General features: G+C 72.1%; 1 protein-coding gene across 2 annotated transcripts; it reads left to right on the top strand.

Annotated features, from left to right (window-relative positions):
* The first annotated feature begins 1,776 nt into the window (after positions 1 to 1,776).
* On the top strand, positions 1,777 to 14,660 carry NCAN (neurocan). 2 transcript variants are annotated; one of them, XM_058040957.1, is made up of 15 exons: positions 1,777 to 1,903; positions 6,190 to 6,269; positions 7,441 to 7,842; positions 8,309 to 8,483; positions 8,672 to 8,799; positions 9,285 to 9,578; positions 9,811 to 10,686; positions 10,765 to 11,826; positions 12,033 to 12,149; positions 12,259 to 12,372; positions 12,534 to 12,692; positions 12,781 to 12,863; positions 12,935 to 13,079; positions 13,613 to 13,795; positions 13,892 to 14,660. In XM_058040957.1, the coding sequence occupies exons 2-15, from the start codon at positions 6,197 to 6,199 to the stop codon at positions 14,134 to 14,136; spliced, it is 4,056 nt and encodes a 1,351-aa protein (XP_057896940.1). In that variant the 5' UTR covers positions 1,777 to 1,903; positions 6,190 to 6,196; the 3' UTR covers positions 14,137 to 14,660. The 2 variants fall into 2 exon arrangements, with proteins under 2 accessions (XP_057896940.1, XP_057896942.1); XM_058040959.1 differs by having other exon boundaries at positions 1,779 to 1,903; positions 13,888 to 14,125.
* Positions 14,661 to 15,256: the final 596 nt, after the last annotated feature.

Raw genomic sequence — 15,256 nt, forward strand, 5'->3', positions numbered from 1 at the left:
GGCACTGGGACCCGCTGGAGTCCCCTGCCAGCTGCAGGCAGGACACTGGCACGCCGCACTGGTGCCAGGGCAGGGGCTGGTGCCCAGCGCGGCCCCGGGCCCGGAGCAGCTGCCGAGGAGGGGGCAGAGGTGTCGGTGACACCCCGGTGCCCGAGCCGCGCTGGAGGGTGCCTGCTCTGACATTCATCTCCGTTCATCTCCTCTTGAGGCCGGAGCTCGGCTCAGCCGCTGCCAGAGCTGTCCCCTGCCACCCGAACGGCCGCGGCACATCCCCGCAGCTCTGCCGGGACTCGGTGTCCCCTGGAGGTGGCCCGGGGTGTCCCCTCGCTCACCTTCGGGTCCCCGAGAGGCTCCGGGGCCCTCTCGAGGGCCGGGGTCGGGCTGTGAGCAGCTGTGGCGGAGCTTTTTGGGGTGGGTGACGCGGGGGACGGGCTGGGCCCGGGGGGAATGCGGGATGAGCCCAGCGATCCCTGCTCGGATTGCCAGGTGAAATTCAGGAGGGCTAAGAGCAGGAGGAAGGATTTGGGGCTGCAGGAGGAAGGATTTGGGGCTGCGGGAGGAAGGATTTGGGGCTGCAGGGCCCAGCTGTGGTGGGGGGCACCAGGTGAGGGTTTCAGACCACCCCTGACCCATCCTCTCCTCCCAACCACCCCAAAACCACCCCGGGGTGCCCCCTCCAAAGATCCCTGTGGTGTCTGGATCCTCCGGGAGCGGGAGGAAGCCGCGATATCAAACCCCTGGGACCCTCTCCCCAATTCCGCCTGGCAAAGCCCGCGGGGACGGCGCCCCCCGTCCCTGTGCCCCCGGCCCGGGCACCTCCACGGGCCGGGCCCGCCAGCTGCAGCCGCATAAAGGAGGGGAACAGAGGAGCTCTGTGCGCCGGCAACGCCGGGATTGTGCCCGAGCAGGGGGGGCTCACAAAAGGCAGGAAACGCCACCGAAAGTCTGGCACAATGGAGTCGGAAATGAGAACTTTGCTCTCGGGTTTCCACGGAGCCATCCTATGGGCGAAATGGGGAGGGGGGATTCTCTGCTCTTGGTGCCAAGTCGTGGGAGACAGGCTGGCATTCTTCGGTCACCGGCGGGAAGGTGACCCCCTACCCACCCCCCCAAAAAACCCCCCCAAAGCTGAGTGATGGTTTCCTTCCCCCTTTTTGGGGGTCGTTTCTGGTAGCGCAGCTCTTCAGAGAGTCTCGGCCATTTTGGGGGGGCTTGGGGCTTTTTGAAGTTTTTATGCACCCACAGCATCTCCCAGCCCCCCCGCACCCCATTCCGGCCCGACACGGGGGTGCGGGGGGCTGGGGTTGTGCCCTGTATGGCTTAACGGGAATTTTGGGGTGTGGAGGGGCTGGAAGACGCTCCCCTCTTTGGAAACACCCCCAAAAAATCAAGGCTGGGTCCCCCCGCCCGCCCTTCCTGCTCTTATTACAGGGACCCCCCACCCCCTTCGGGACCCCACCCCCATCAGAGCCCCCCATCTCTCTCAGCGCGCTCTTAGAGCCCCCCCTCACTGCAGGGACCCCCGGCCCCTTCCGCGCTGTGCGGGCGCAGGGGGCGGCCCCGCTCCATGGGGAGGGGGCGGCCCCGGTTTGGGGGGGCCGGCCCGGGTTTGGGGGGGCGGCGCATGCGCGGCCGCCCCTCGCCCTGCGCCGGGCAGCGCGGAGCGGGCGCGGGTTCTCCGCCGCTGCGGGCAGGTGCGGGCGGCGGCACCGGCGGCACCGGCGGGGAGGGCCCGGCCCGCCGCCAGCCGCGATTGGCCCGGCCCGGCCCGGCTCGGCCCCCTCCGGGGGGGGCCCGGCCCGCTGCCCCCCGCTCCGAGCGCCGCTTTTAACCCCCGGTGCCGGCGGGGCTGCTCGGCTCCACCGGCGGCGATGAGTCCCGGCGCGCCCTGAGCACGGAGCAGGTACGTGCGGCACCGGCACCGGCACCGGCACCGGCACCGCCCCCGCTGCGGGCCGGCCGTGGGCACGGTGACACCGGCACGGCTACGGCAGGAGCGGGACGGATCCGCGCTGGGGGCGGGGATGGGGACGGTGACAGCGACACTGACACCGGTACCGGCAGCGACACCGACACCGGCACCGGCAGCGCCACGGCGGGATCCGAGCCGGATCCGGGCTGGGGACGCGGCGGGGCTGCGGGGGCTGCAGGAATGCGGGGCCCGGTGGCGGCGGTGGGGACGGTGACACCGGCAGCGCTGCGGGGACGGGGATGGGGGCGGTGACACCGGCAGCGACACCGGCGCCACCACGGCAGGAGCGGGATGGAGCCGGGTGGGGAATGCGGGGGTGGGGGGGCCCGCGGCGGGGACGGGGACGGTGACACCGGCGGGGATGGGGATGGGGATGGAGACGGTGACACCGGCAGGGATGGGGCAGGATGGGGCCGGTGACACCGGCAGGGATGGGGATGGGGATGGGGACGGTGACACCGGCGGGGATGTGGCAGGATGGGGCCGGTGACACCGGCAGGGATGGGGATGGGGATGGGGACGGTGACACCGGCGGGGATGTGGCAGGAGCGGGACGGATCCGGGCTGGGGACGCAGAGGGACGGGGGACACTGGGGGTGACACTGTGGGGGCCGGGGTGACGGAGGGTGGCCCTGGCGCGGGGGAGATGCTGGGGACACTGAGGGGACCCTGTCGGGGATGGGGTGCAGGGTTGGGGACAGCGGGGCCGGAGGGGACACTGCGGGATCGGGGCACTGGGACACCGGGACAATGGGGGCGTGGCCAGCGCCGTTGTGGGGACACCGGGACAGGGGGACACCGGGACAGGGGGATACGGGGAGCACCCGAGCTCTCATGGGCTGGGGACACTGAGGGGACACGGGACACTGGGGACACGGGACAGGCACACCGTGCCCTGAGCCCCCAGGAGCTGGCAGCGACACAGAGGGCAAGCAGAGGGGAGGCAGGACAGGGCCACCCGAGTGTCACCCCCTGGGTGCCACAGCCTGGGCCGCCCGGTTCCTTGCTGGTGACGCTGGTGGCTCCCTGGCGGGTCCGGAGCCGGGAATGTCCCTGTCCCGGGGTGGCAGAGCCATGGCCGGGATGTCCCCAGCACGGGGACACAGCAGGGATGGATGGATGGATGGATGTGGGGCGCGGGGCTCGGCAGCCCCACAATCGGTGGGACAGCGGTGCCTGGATCCGAGCCAGGCCCACCGGCCCGGGGTGTCCCCCCGGTTCTGTCACGGGCGCGGTGTCGGGAGTCGCTCCCGGCGTGTGGCCGAGCCCCGGCAGGGCTGGGATGGAGCCCGGGGCTCGCAGCGATGCTGCGCCGGCTCCGGAGCTTTGCAGGGAGAGGCAGAAAGCGGGGCAACAAGAATAAATAAATCTATAAAAAAAAATTTAAAAGAGGAGCAAATTCTAAAATAAAGGCTGCAGACTGTCTGCCTAATAAAAATCGCACCGGCAAAGGGCCCATATTGGCCGGGATCACAGCTTCCCGAGGTGCTAATTTATTCCGGCAGGCTGGGGGGAGCGGGGAGCATCACGTTGCCTGTGAGATGTGACGGCAGCGAGGTTTGCAGAATTCCTTTGTTGTGGGCAGAGAGGAGGGGACGCGGAGCCGGCCCCGCCGCCGGGCTCCCGCCGCGGCCCCGGGGACACCGGCAGGACAGCCCGGGGCCCCCGGGACACCGGCAGGACAGCCCGGGGCCCCCGGGACCCCGCGGCGCCGGGAGGGAGGTGGGTGCCGGGGAGGGTCCGGGGGGCTCGGGTTGGGGGTGCAGGAGCGGCCCCGGGGTGGCAGCGGGGAGGGGGGGACACGCTGGGGGGTGGGCACAGCGATGTCGCCCGTGCGTTGGTGGCACCCCGGGCCGGAGTGACCCGCGGGGGTATCGCAGGTCAGGGGGGCTGCGGTGGGCTTGGGGACAGCCGGTGGGCTTGGGGACAGCCGGTGGCACCGCCGGGGCTGGGGGTCCGCAGGGTGGGGACACCAATGTCCCGCTGCATCCCGGCTGGGCGGGCAGTGCCCCTCTGTCCGGCCACCCCTCCCGTGTCCCCAGCGCTGTCCCCAATGTCCCGGCGGGGTCCCGGATCCGCCCCCGGCCCAGCCCGGGCTCGGGGCACAGGAGACCCCCGCACTGACCGGGTGGTCCCGGCGGCCTGTGTGGAATTAAGCTCGGTTTCAGCTCAAGATAATCACCAGCCCCGACTTTGCATATTCATGAGTAGGATGAATTATTCATGAGGTGACAGCGAGTGACAGATGTGAAAATGTTCGCCCGGCTTTGGGGGGATTTGGGGGGGCGTTTTGCACCGGCGTTATTTTGGATTCCTCTCGGTTGGGCCGGGACACCGAGGGGACACCGAGGGGACAGGGACAGGGACAGGGACAGGGACAGGGACAGGGACAGGGACAGGGACAGGGACCCGCTCCTGGTCCCCGCGGGGGCAGGGACACGTGGCCTTGGGGACGTCATTGTGACACCGCCCTGACTGCGGGGACAGACCCCGCTGTGACATTCGGGCTTGGGTGGCCGAGGCCACCTCCGTCCCTCGGCAGCGCTGTGCCCCCTGTGCCACCCCCGGGCCTCGCTGCCACCACCGGGCACTGCCTGGGGACACCCGCACGGCCCAGCCCGCGCTGCTTTCCCCGGGAATCCCGGCTGGATCCTGCCGGGGACGCGCGATCCATCCCGGGCCGGTTCCGGGGCCACCGCAGGAATGTGGCGGTGCCACCGCAGGAATGTGGCGGTGCCACCTCAGGGATGTGGCGGTGCCACCGCAGGAATGTGGCGGTGCCACCCCGGGCTGCCCCAACCCCGGCGGTGCCACCCCGTGCATTCACGGATGGCGACGAGCAGGGAGCGATTCCGCCCCGGTGACACTGCCCGCCCGCGGGGACACCGCGAGTGGTGGCCCTGGCCCGGCAGGGCTGGCGCGTCCCGTGTCCCTTGTCCTGGCCCGGGATAAACTGTTTGCTGGCTCAGCACCTTGCCGGGGCGCGGGCACGGACAGGGCACAGCCATGGCAATGTGTCCCCTGCGTGTGCCGAGGGCGGCGGGGACAGCCGCGTGTCCCAGAGGAGCGGAGCTGTGTCCCGTCCCTGCCGCGGGGACACGCTGGGGACAGCTGAGCTCTCCCAGGTGCTGCCGGCCCGGCCTTGCCCGCTTCTCCTGCTGCGAAAGCAAATCCCGCAGGAGCGCTGATGGCAGGGAAGGCACGACTCGGCCAATGAATTTATATTTTTTGCCAAGGAATTTCTATGTCCCCCCTGGAGTGGGAGGAATGGGCAGAGTCTGGCGCTGACCCGGCGGAATTCCCTTCCCGGAGCTCCCGAGCGGGGCTGCAGGAGCCGCTGGCGCTGCCCCGGGGCTGCTTTGGGCTTTTCCAGCCCCGGGGGGATTCACCCGGCCAAAGGCGCCTCCGCCGCCCATTCCGGAGCCCGGAATGTCCCAGGTCACCTCCCTGTCCCCTCCCGGCTCGTGGCTCTGGGGACAGAGCGCCCCGCGGAGGGGAAGGGGCTGCCAAGGCCTTTTTCTCGAAGAGAAATCAGATTAAACGCGGTTCTGCATCCCCGAAAAGGACCGGGGGTCTCCTTTCTTCTCGCCATTTCTCTCTTTCTTTCTATTTTCGTCCCATAAAAGCACAGAAGGGACGGGGGGAGGCACCGAGGGATGAGAAATGGAGCATCGGGGACGGGGGCTGAGGCACACTCGGTTTGGGGCTCCCGGTGCTCCCCAGATCCGTGCCTGGCACAGGGCAGGGATGGGACAAAGCAGGAGCAGCGAATTCCAGCGTGGATCTGGGGGGGACTCGGGGTTTGGCTCGGGCTCGTGGGCACGTGGTGGCACTTTGGGGTTGGTTTGGGGGGCGCTGGGGGTGCCCGCGGTGCCTCTGCCCGGCTGGCTGGGCACCCCAGGGCTGAGGGATGGTGCTGGTGGGAGCTGGGCGATGGAGGTGGGCACTGGAATATGGCTGTGGTGGGCACTGGGTGATGGCTGTGCCAGGCGATGGTTGTGGTGGGAGTTGTTTGATGGAACTGGGTGGTGATGGTGGGCACAGGGTGATGGTGACGGGCACTGGGTGATGGTGGCAGCCCCTGGGTGATGGTGACAGGCTCTGGGTGTCCAGGATGGCACGGCCTGGCAGGTCAGGGGTGGCACGGCCGTGGCACGGCCTGGCAGGTCCAGCATGGCACGGCCTGGCACGGCCTGGCAGCCCCGCTGTCCCCGCAGGTCCAGGATGGTCCCTGTGATGGGGGATGCCGCCTGCTGGGTCCTGCTCGGGCTCTCCCTGCTCCCCATCGCCGTCCTGGGTGAGTGCTCGGCGGCCGGGGCTCGTTAGGGAGCGAACGGCAATTACTGATGAGCTCGGGGCCAGCTCATCAATAAATCCCGGGCAGGGCTGGGGCTGCGGCGGGATTAGGGAGGGAGAAGCCCCCAGGCCCCTCCCTGCGCTGGGATCGCTGCAGGCGAGACCGCAAATCCTTAAATCCCCCTCCCCAGGCCCGGCTGAGCCCCCCGGGGATTTGCCGCGGCTCGGAGCCGTGTCCCCCCCTGTCCCCCCGGCTTCGGGGACACCGCAGCTCGGGGGGCTTTGGGACCGGGGCTTTGGGGATCGGGGGGCGTTGAGATAGGGGGCCTTTGAGATAGGGGGGGTTGGGATGGGGGGGTTTGGGATCCGGGGGCTTTGGGATCCGGGGGATTTGGGGTCGGGGGCTTTGGGGTCGGGGGGATTTGGGGTCGGGGGGCTTTGGGATCGGGTGGGGCTTTGGGGTCGGGGGCTTTGGGGTCGGGGGGATTTGGGGTCGCCCAGCCCGGAGCGCTCCCTGTGCCCCGATGAGCCGAGGGCTGAGAGGGAGGGGGAGGAAGGCCCCGGGGGGGAGGAAGGCCCCGTGGGAGAGGGGGGGGATTAGTGGCTGCCCCCGGCCCCCCGCTGGTCCCTGACCCCACTGGGGGTCCAGGGGGGCCCGAGACGCGGGGGATTTGCGGCGGCGCTGGGAGCCTGCACAGGCTGGGACGGGATTAGCGCGGGAGGAGGAGGAGGAGGAGGAGGAGGAGGAGGAGAGGGCGGTCACGGTCCTGCCGCGCTTTATCCCAGCACGGGGGGGCTTTTCCCCGGTGCCGCCGGGCTCGGGGGCGTCCTTGGCGAGCCATCCCCCTGTGGTGGCAGGGCCAGGCGCGCTGGTGTCCCCCGGGAGCCGAGTGGCGCCCATGGGTGCAGAGCAGCGCCCTCACCCTGGGGACACCCCGAGGGGCCGGGCAGCGCCCCGGGGAGGGGCGCGGACCCCTCCGAGTGGGGGTTCAGCCCCAGTGGGGTCACGGCCGGGCTGCAGCCCCTCCATGGGGCGGCCGCGCTTTATCCCACCCCATCCTCCCGTTCCTGCCCCTCCTGGGGCGCTCAGCGGAGCCCCCCACACCCCGCCATGCCCCCAACCCTCCGTGCCGTGCCCAAACCCCGGGGCAGCCGCGCCGCTGTCCCCGCAGGCGCGCAGGACGAGGGGAAGGTGATCCACATCACCCGGGTGCAGCACCGGGCGGTGCGCGTGGGGCTGGGCGAGCCCGCCACCCTGCCCTGCCTCTTCCTGCTGCACCCCCCGGCCTCGCTGGGCCCCAACGAGCGCCCGGAGCCGCCGCGCGTCAAATGGAGCAAGGTGCGCTCGGCCGGCGGCCAGCGGGAGGACGCGCCCGTCCTGGTGGCCAAGGAGAGCGCCGTGAAGGTGGTGCGGGCCTACGAGGGCCGGGTGGCGCTGCCCGGCTACGGCCGCGACCGCTCCAACGCCTCGCTGCAGCTGCGGGCGGCCCGCGCCAGCGACGCGGGGCTCTACCGCTGCGAGGTGGTGGCGGGCATCGACGATGAGCAGGACCTGCTGCCGCTGGAGGTGACGGGTGAGCGGGCACGGCCGTGGGGCACGGCCAGGGCGGCGCTGGGGCGGTCGTGCAGCCCCTGGCGCTGAGGGAGGGTGGGTGGGATGGGCGTTCAGGGTGAGCTGGGCACCCCATGAGAGCTGGGCACCCCATGAGAACCGGGCACCCCATCTGTTCCCTGCACCCCATGAGAACTGTGAGCCCCATTTATTCCCTTCACACAATTTATTCCCTGCACCCTATTTTCTCCCCGTACCCCATGGCAGCTCTCCCCTCCATGCACCCCCTACACCCTACAAGCCGTGTCCCAAGTGCCCCATGGCAGTTGGGCATCCCATGAACCCGAAACCCCGTCCCAGTTCTGCACCCCGTGCCAATCCTGCACCCCGTGCCAGCCCCGCACCCCGTGCCAGCCCCGCACCCCGTGCCAGCCCCGCATCCCCGCAGCCGTGTCCTGCTGCCCCATGTCCCCTCTCGCTGTCCCCAGGCGTTGTGTTCCACTACCGGCCCGCGGGCGAGCGCTACGCGCTGAGCTTCCCCGCCGCCCGCCGCGCCTGTCGCGACAACTCCGCCGTCATCGCCTCCCCCCAGCACCTCCAGGCCGCCTTCGAGGACGGCTACGACAACTGCGACGCGGGCTGGCTGAGCGACCAGAGCGTGCGGTGAGAGTGCGGGGCGGGCCAGCCTCCAGACCACCCCCCAGACCACCCCCAAACCACCCCTGCCCACTCCGGGCACCCCCGGGCCATGGCCTGGCGGCTCTGGGAACCCCCAGGAACCCCCGGGCACCCCCGGGCACCCCGGGCCGCCCTCCTGGCGGAGCCCCGCGCCCACCGTGCCCCTCCGGCAGGTACCCCATCACCCTGTCCCGGCCCGGCTGCTACGGAGACCGCGAGAGCCTCCCCGGCGTGCGCAGCTACGGCCGCAGGGAGCCCGAGGAGCGCTACGATGTGTACTGCTACTCCCGGGAGCTGCGAGGCAAGGGCTGCGCGCCGGGAGGGTGCCCGGGGGTCCCGGGGGGGTCCCTGCGTGCCCAGGGGGTCTCTGCGTGCCCACGGCCTGGCCACGAGCACGGCTGGGTGCCCAGGGGTGTCCCTGTCCTTCCCCTGGCCATGGTGTGGCTGGGTGCCCGCGTTGTCCCTCCGCGGTCACAGTGTGGCTGGCTGGGTGCCCAGGGATGTCCCTCTGTGTCCATGGCACAGCTGGGTGCCCAGGGATGTCCCTTTGTGGCCATGGCACGGCTGGGTGCCCAGGGTGTCCATTCCCGGCCATGGTGTCCCCACGATGTCCCTCCACGGCCACCCCTCCGGGCGTCCCTGCCCAGCGGGTCCGTGTGGGTGCCAGCGCTCCGTGCCATCCTTGGCACCGCCACCGAGCGTTGCCACAGCGCTCAGGCCACGGGGCCACCCCAAAAGCGCCATCGCCCTCGTGTGGCGGTGTCCCCAAGAGCCCCCTCTCCGCAGGGACCGTGTTCTACGCCACGGCTCCGGGGCGCTTCACCTGGCAGGGCGCCCGCCGGCACTGCCGCAGCCGCGGGGCAGCGCTGGCCACCACGGGCCAGCTCTACCTGGCCTGGCGACAGGGCCTGGACCAGTGCGACCCGGGCTGGCTGGCGGACGGCAGCGTGCGCTACCCCATCCGCCAGGCGCGCCCCAGGTGCGGGGGCGAGGCCCCGGGCGTGCGCACCCTCTACCAGTTCCCCAACCGCACCGGCTTCCCCCCCGCCGCCTCCCGGTTCGACGCTTACTGCTACAAAGGTGAGCGGGACCCCCGAGCCGCCCCCCGGAGCCCCCCGCCGCTCCCTCCTTCCCGCGGGGAAAATTGTTGCGGATTAATATTTAATTGGGGAATTAATGAGATAAATGAGGGGGCGGCGCTGGGAGGGAGCTCAGCTCCGCCCGGCTGCGGGGCGGGGGATGCCGTGCTCGGTGCTGAGGGAGCTGCGGGACCCCCTCGGTGGCACCGCTGACCCCCGTGCTGTCCCCACAGCCGCGGGTCCCGGTGACACGGAGCCGCCGGTGCTGCCGGTGCCGCCCACGCCCGACCCGCCGGGCAGCGACAACGTGCTGGTGGAGCACGGCGAGGACCCGGGCGCGTCGGGGGACACCCGCGACATCCCCCGCGAGCTCCTGTCCCCGCCGGGGCCCGCGGCGCCGGGCGGCGATGAGGACGAGCAGCTGCGCGGTGACCGCCCTGGCACGGCCCCGCCACCGGCACCGGCACCGGCACCGGCACCGGCGGCTCCGGGGCTGCCCGCGGGCCGTGCCGCGTCCCCGCCGCCCACCGCGGCCACCGCGCCGGCCTGGCCCCTCGAGGAGGAGCCTCTGAACGCGGTGGATGCCGAGAGCGCCCGGCGGGACCCTCCGAGCGCCAGCCCGGCCCGAGGAGACCCCGCGGGACCCCCGGGCACCCTCCCGGCCCATCCCCACGGCCCAGCCCCGGAGCGCAGCGCCGGCCCGTCCTTGGCACCGCCTGGGCTGGGCACGGTCCCCAGGGCGGCCCCGGAGCCCCCCGGCACCACCCCGGGCAGCTCCAGCGCCCCGAGGCGGAGCTACCCCGGCCTCAACGGGCGCTACTTCCAGCTCCAGCGGCACCGGGACCCCGCGGTGACAGCTGGGGACCCCGCGGTGGCAGCGGGAATTGTCACCTCTGGGGACCCCGCGGTGGCAGCGGGAATTGTCGCCTCTGGGGACCCCGCGGTGGCAGCGGGGATCGTCACCCAGGCTCCCGCGCTGGCGCAGGAGGTGCGGGGAGCCGCAGCCAGTGCCGTGGAGCTGCGGAGCCCGCCCCGAGGCGGCAGCGAGGGTCCCTGGCGGGAGGGTCCCCAGGCGTCCCCCAACGCGCCGCAGGAGGACCCCAGCCCCGGTGAGTGACCCCGGACACGGCCGCGGCTCCCGGCGCGGTCGCCGCTCGGTGACACCGTGGCCGTGCCGTCTCTTGCAGGGTTCGTGGCCACCGCCACCGCCCCGGCGGATCCGGGGACCCCCGCGGGGACCCCGCCCGTGCCGCCGCCGTCCCCCGCCGCTCCCCGCGACGCTCGGGGACACCGCGACACGGCCAGCGCCCGCGGGGACTCCCCGAGGCCACCCGCGGACGGCACCGAGGACTTCTCCGGGGACGGCCCGTCCCGGGAGGGCTCCGCGCCCCCGCTGCCGCCGCTGCCCCCGGCCCCGCTGGTGGCCGAGGGTCCCGAGCTGCCCCCGCAGCCCCGCGGGGACGGCAGCGACGGCAGCGGGGCCGCGGGGGACGGCGCGCTGGAGCGGCAGAGGAAGGCGGTGACGTTCCTGGAGCCGGAGGGTCCCTCCGAGGGACACCCTGCCGCCCCCGGCCACACCGAGGGGGCTCCTCCCGCGCCCCGGGGCCGCTCCGGTCCCCCGGCTCCCGACGGGGCGGCCGAGCCCGGCCGGGAGCAGCCGGAGGAATCCAGGGGTGTCGGGAATGGCGCAGCCGAGCCCAGCACCGAAACAGCCGCGTCCCCCCCGGCCTGGGGTGTCCCCTCAGCGTCCCCGTCCCCCGCGGGCACCGAGGCGCTGCCGTGGGCCGGCACGGAGCGGCCGGAGGAGCCGGCGCTGCTGGAGCCGGGGGCCGAGGAGGGCTCCGCAGGCTTCGCTCCCGCAGACCCGCAGCCCACCCAGCGCTCCGAGCCGGGGCCGGGGGCGGCCGAGCAGCTCCTCCTGCCCCCCCGCGCCACCCCCGGGGCCCCGACCCCACCGGCCCCCGGCGAGGAGGACGCGTCCGGCGAGGCCAGGCGGGAGGAGCCCCCCGCGCCCCTCGGCTCCGCCACCCGCGGGCCCTGGCCGCCCCCCGGTGCCCCCCAGGCCGGGGGAACGGAGCCCGCCGGGTCCCCGAGCTCGGGGCTGCTCCCGGAGCCCTCGGCGGAGCCCGAGCTCGGGGGCCCGGGGGGGTCCCCGCTGCTGGACACCGACAGCGGCAGCGGGGAGGAGCCGGCGCTGGACGAGCGGGAGCTGCTGGCCTGGGCGGGCACCGGCAACGCCAGCGGGCACGGTGAGCGGCGGGCACGGTGAGCGGCGGGCACGGTGAGCCGCGGGCACGGTGAGCCGCGGGCACCGGGGCTGTGGGAGGCTTTGAGGCGGAGGTTTGGGCGGTGTCGCTCCTTTTATCCGAATTTCCTCGCTCGGAGCCGATGGGGCGGGAGCGGGGGTGGCACCGCGCCCCCCAGGCTGGCTCAGGGCGCCGGTGCCGTCCCGCAGCGCCGCCGGACCCGTGCCAGAGCAACCCGTGCCTGCACGGCGGGACGAGCCGCGCCAACGGCACCGTGTGCGGCTGCAGCTGCGCCCCGGGCTTCACCGGCGAGAACTGCGAGATCGGTGAGCGCCGGGCACCGGGCGTGGGCGGCCCCGCGGCTCCGGGCGCTGCGCGGTGCCCCCTCCCCGCTCGCTGGCGTCGCCGCGCCCGCAGCTGCCGCTGTCCCCGCAGACATCGATGACTGCCTGTCCAGCCCGTGCCAGAACGGCGGCACCTGCATCGACGAGGTCAATTCCTTCGTGTGCCTCTGCCTGCCCAGCTACGGCGGCAGCCGCTGCGAGAAAGGTGTGGACAGCCCCGGTGTCCCCCGGTGTCCCCCCGGTGTCCCCCCGGTGTCCCCGGCCCGGCTGTGTCACCGCTGGACCCCGCGGAAGGGGACACGGATCCCGCCAGGCGGGGCTGGGGTCGCTCCCTGGCTGTGCCGCCACTGTCGCGCTGTCCCCCAGACACGGAGGGCTGTGACCACAACTGGCACAAGTTCCAGGGCCACTGCTACCGCTACTTCGCCCGCCGGCGCTCCTGGGAGGACGCGGAGCGCGACTGCCGGCGCCGGGCCGGGCACCTCACCAGCATCCACTCGCAGGAGGAGCACGCCTTCATCAACGGTGCGCCGGGGGTCCCCAATCCCCCAATCCCCCCTCCCCGGGCTCTGCGCGCCCCCTCCGTGCGAGCCGCGGGTGCCTCTCCCCGCAGGCTTCGGCCACGAGAACACCTGGATCGGCCTCAACGACCGCATCGTGGAGCAGGACTTCCAGTGGACCGACAACACCGCCTTGGTGAGGGCTCGGGGGGCTCGGGGTGCGGGGAGGGGGTGCGGGGGGCGTCACCCGCTCCGGTGGCCCCGCAGCAATACGAGAACTGGCGGGAGAACCAGCCCGACAACTTCTTCGCGGGCGGCGAGGACTGCGTGGTGCTCGTGTCCCACGAGATCGGCAAGTGGAACGACGTGCCCTGCAACTACAACCTGCCCTACATCTGCAAGAAGGGCACAGGTAGCGCCCCATCCCGCAGGTCTCCCCGTCCCGCAGCCCCTGGTGTTCCCATCCCACAGGTCCCCATGTCCCCATCCCGCAGTGCCGGTGTCCCTGTCCCCACCCCGCAGCCCCCAGACCCATCCCCAGCCCTTTCCCCATCCCCAGCCCCTCTCCCAGGCCAACTCCCGCAGTTCTCCCCTAAATCTCCATTTTTCCTCTTTCCCCGCGCTCAATCCCTCCCTCAGGGCTCGGGTTTGTTTAATTTGCTCCCATCGAACCCATTAAATTCCCATTCCTTACCTCGGGAAGTTCCATTAACCTCCAGCTGCTCCTCCCCACCCCGCGCACTAATGACGCCCCAATAAGGCCATTAATTAGCCAATTAAACCCTGGGGACAGACAGCTCGCTGCCACCCTGACGGACGAGCCTGTCCCGAAGCCACCAGCGGTGTCCCCAGGGGTGGCCGGGGGGCTCCTGGGTGTCCCGGACCGCTGTCCCTTGTCCCCTCCCAGTAACGGGGGTGACGGAGCTCCGTGCCCCCCGTTCCCAGTGCTGTGCGGGCCCCCCCCGGAGGTGCCGAACGCTTTCCCGGTGGGGAAGAGGAGGGAGCGGTACAACATCCACTCCAGCGTGCGCTACCAGTGCCGCGAGGGCTTCACCCAGCGCCACGTGCCCACCATCAGGTGCCACAGCAGCGGCAAGTGGGACCGGCCCAAAATCCTCTGCACAAAACGTTAGTGGGGCACCCGGGAGGGGCTGATGCCCGTGGGAGGGGTCCCGAGCCCGGGGCTGACCCCCCCGCGTGCCCCGCCTTGCCCCCGTTAGCCAGGCGGTCGCACCGAGCGCGGCGGCACCGGCGGCACCGGCACAGCCACCCGCACCACCAGCACCACCGCCGCAACCCGCGCAAGGAGCGGCGAAAACGCCGCCAGCGCCTCCGGCTGGACTGGATGGAGGAGGGCCACTACTTCTAGCGCCGGGCGAGCACAGCGGGGTCCCCGGGGGGGGTGGTGGCGCCCCCCGGCCCCGTCCCACCCCTCCCGCCCCCCTTTTTTAGCCCCCTTTTGGCTTTAGCTCCGTAGGATGCCCGGCCCCGTAGGGAATAGGATCCGGAGGGGGCGGCTGCGTGTGCGCCCCCAGCCCTCCCTGCATGTCCCGCGCTCAGCCCCCGGCCCGGGCTGGGCCCCCAGCCCCGCACGGGGACCCCCCCAGGCTGGGCTCTGTCCCTGTCCCCAGACCGGGGCTCCATCAGGCAGCCCCCCTGTCCCCCCCGGGGCGGCTCTGGTTTTTTAGCAGCCCCCCCCCCATTTCCCCGCCCCAGCTCCCCGGGGCGTCCCCGCGGCCGGCACGGCTGGGCCGGGGGGGACACGGCGGCTGCGGGGTCACCCCCGTCCCGCTCTGGGGGTGCTCGGTTTGGTTCTGTCCCCTCTCCGCTCGTTTCGGGTCCCCGTTGGAGTTGGCGTGTGTGTGTGTGCGTGCGGCGCTTTCCGATCTCTGCTGTTTGCGACGTGACTGCCGTGTCCCCTCCCCGCCCCCCTCCTGGCGCCCCCTCCCCATTTCTGACTCTGCCTTTCTGTACTGCTGGACATTTTAATAAATTTTTTTAACAGTTGAGCGACCCCCGCCCTTTCCTGGGGACCCCGGGGCGCGTCCCCCGCCTGGCGCCGCTCCCCAGCTGCCTCCTCTCACCGCCCCCATCAATTCCGAATTGTCCCAAACTGGCCCCCCGTGTCACATCCGCCACCTGCTCGCGGTGGTGGCCGTCACCTGTGTCCCCCTCGGGATAGAGAGACGCCAATGGATTTTTTGGGGTGATTCCTGCCCAAAACACCCTCCATCACCCGCCCCCGAGGTTCCCCCGGACCCTGTCACCCACGGCCCCACTGTCCCCTCCCGGACATTTATTTCCCGTCGTTAAAGGTGATTTACGGGCTGTGCCCAGCTGGAGCGCGTCCCGAGCCCCTCCGGACCGGGGGTCCCCCCCCGTGCCACCCTCGCGGTGCCCCCTGCCAGCTCTGTGACCCCGCGGGCGGCTCCGCTGCTGCTGCCGCTCCTTGGATCCAGCCCCGACCGATCCAAGGAAGCCCCGGGCGAGCGGGGAGCGGGCCCGGAGCGCCCCGGGCTGCCCAAGGACACGGCGGAGCCGCGCTCAGCTCTCCAAAGCGGCCGAAGCTTTTATTTCATCTACGTCCAG

Source organism: Melospiza georgiana, chromosome 26 (genome assembly GCF_028018845.1).
Source record: "Melospiza georgiana isolate bMelGeo1 chromosome 26, bMelGeo1.pri, whole genome shotgun sequence".
NCBI classification, from domain to species: domain Eukaryota; kingdom Metazoa; phylum Chordata; class Aves; order Passeriformes; family Passerellidae; genus Melospiza; species Melospiza georgiana.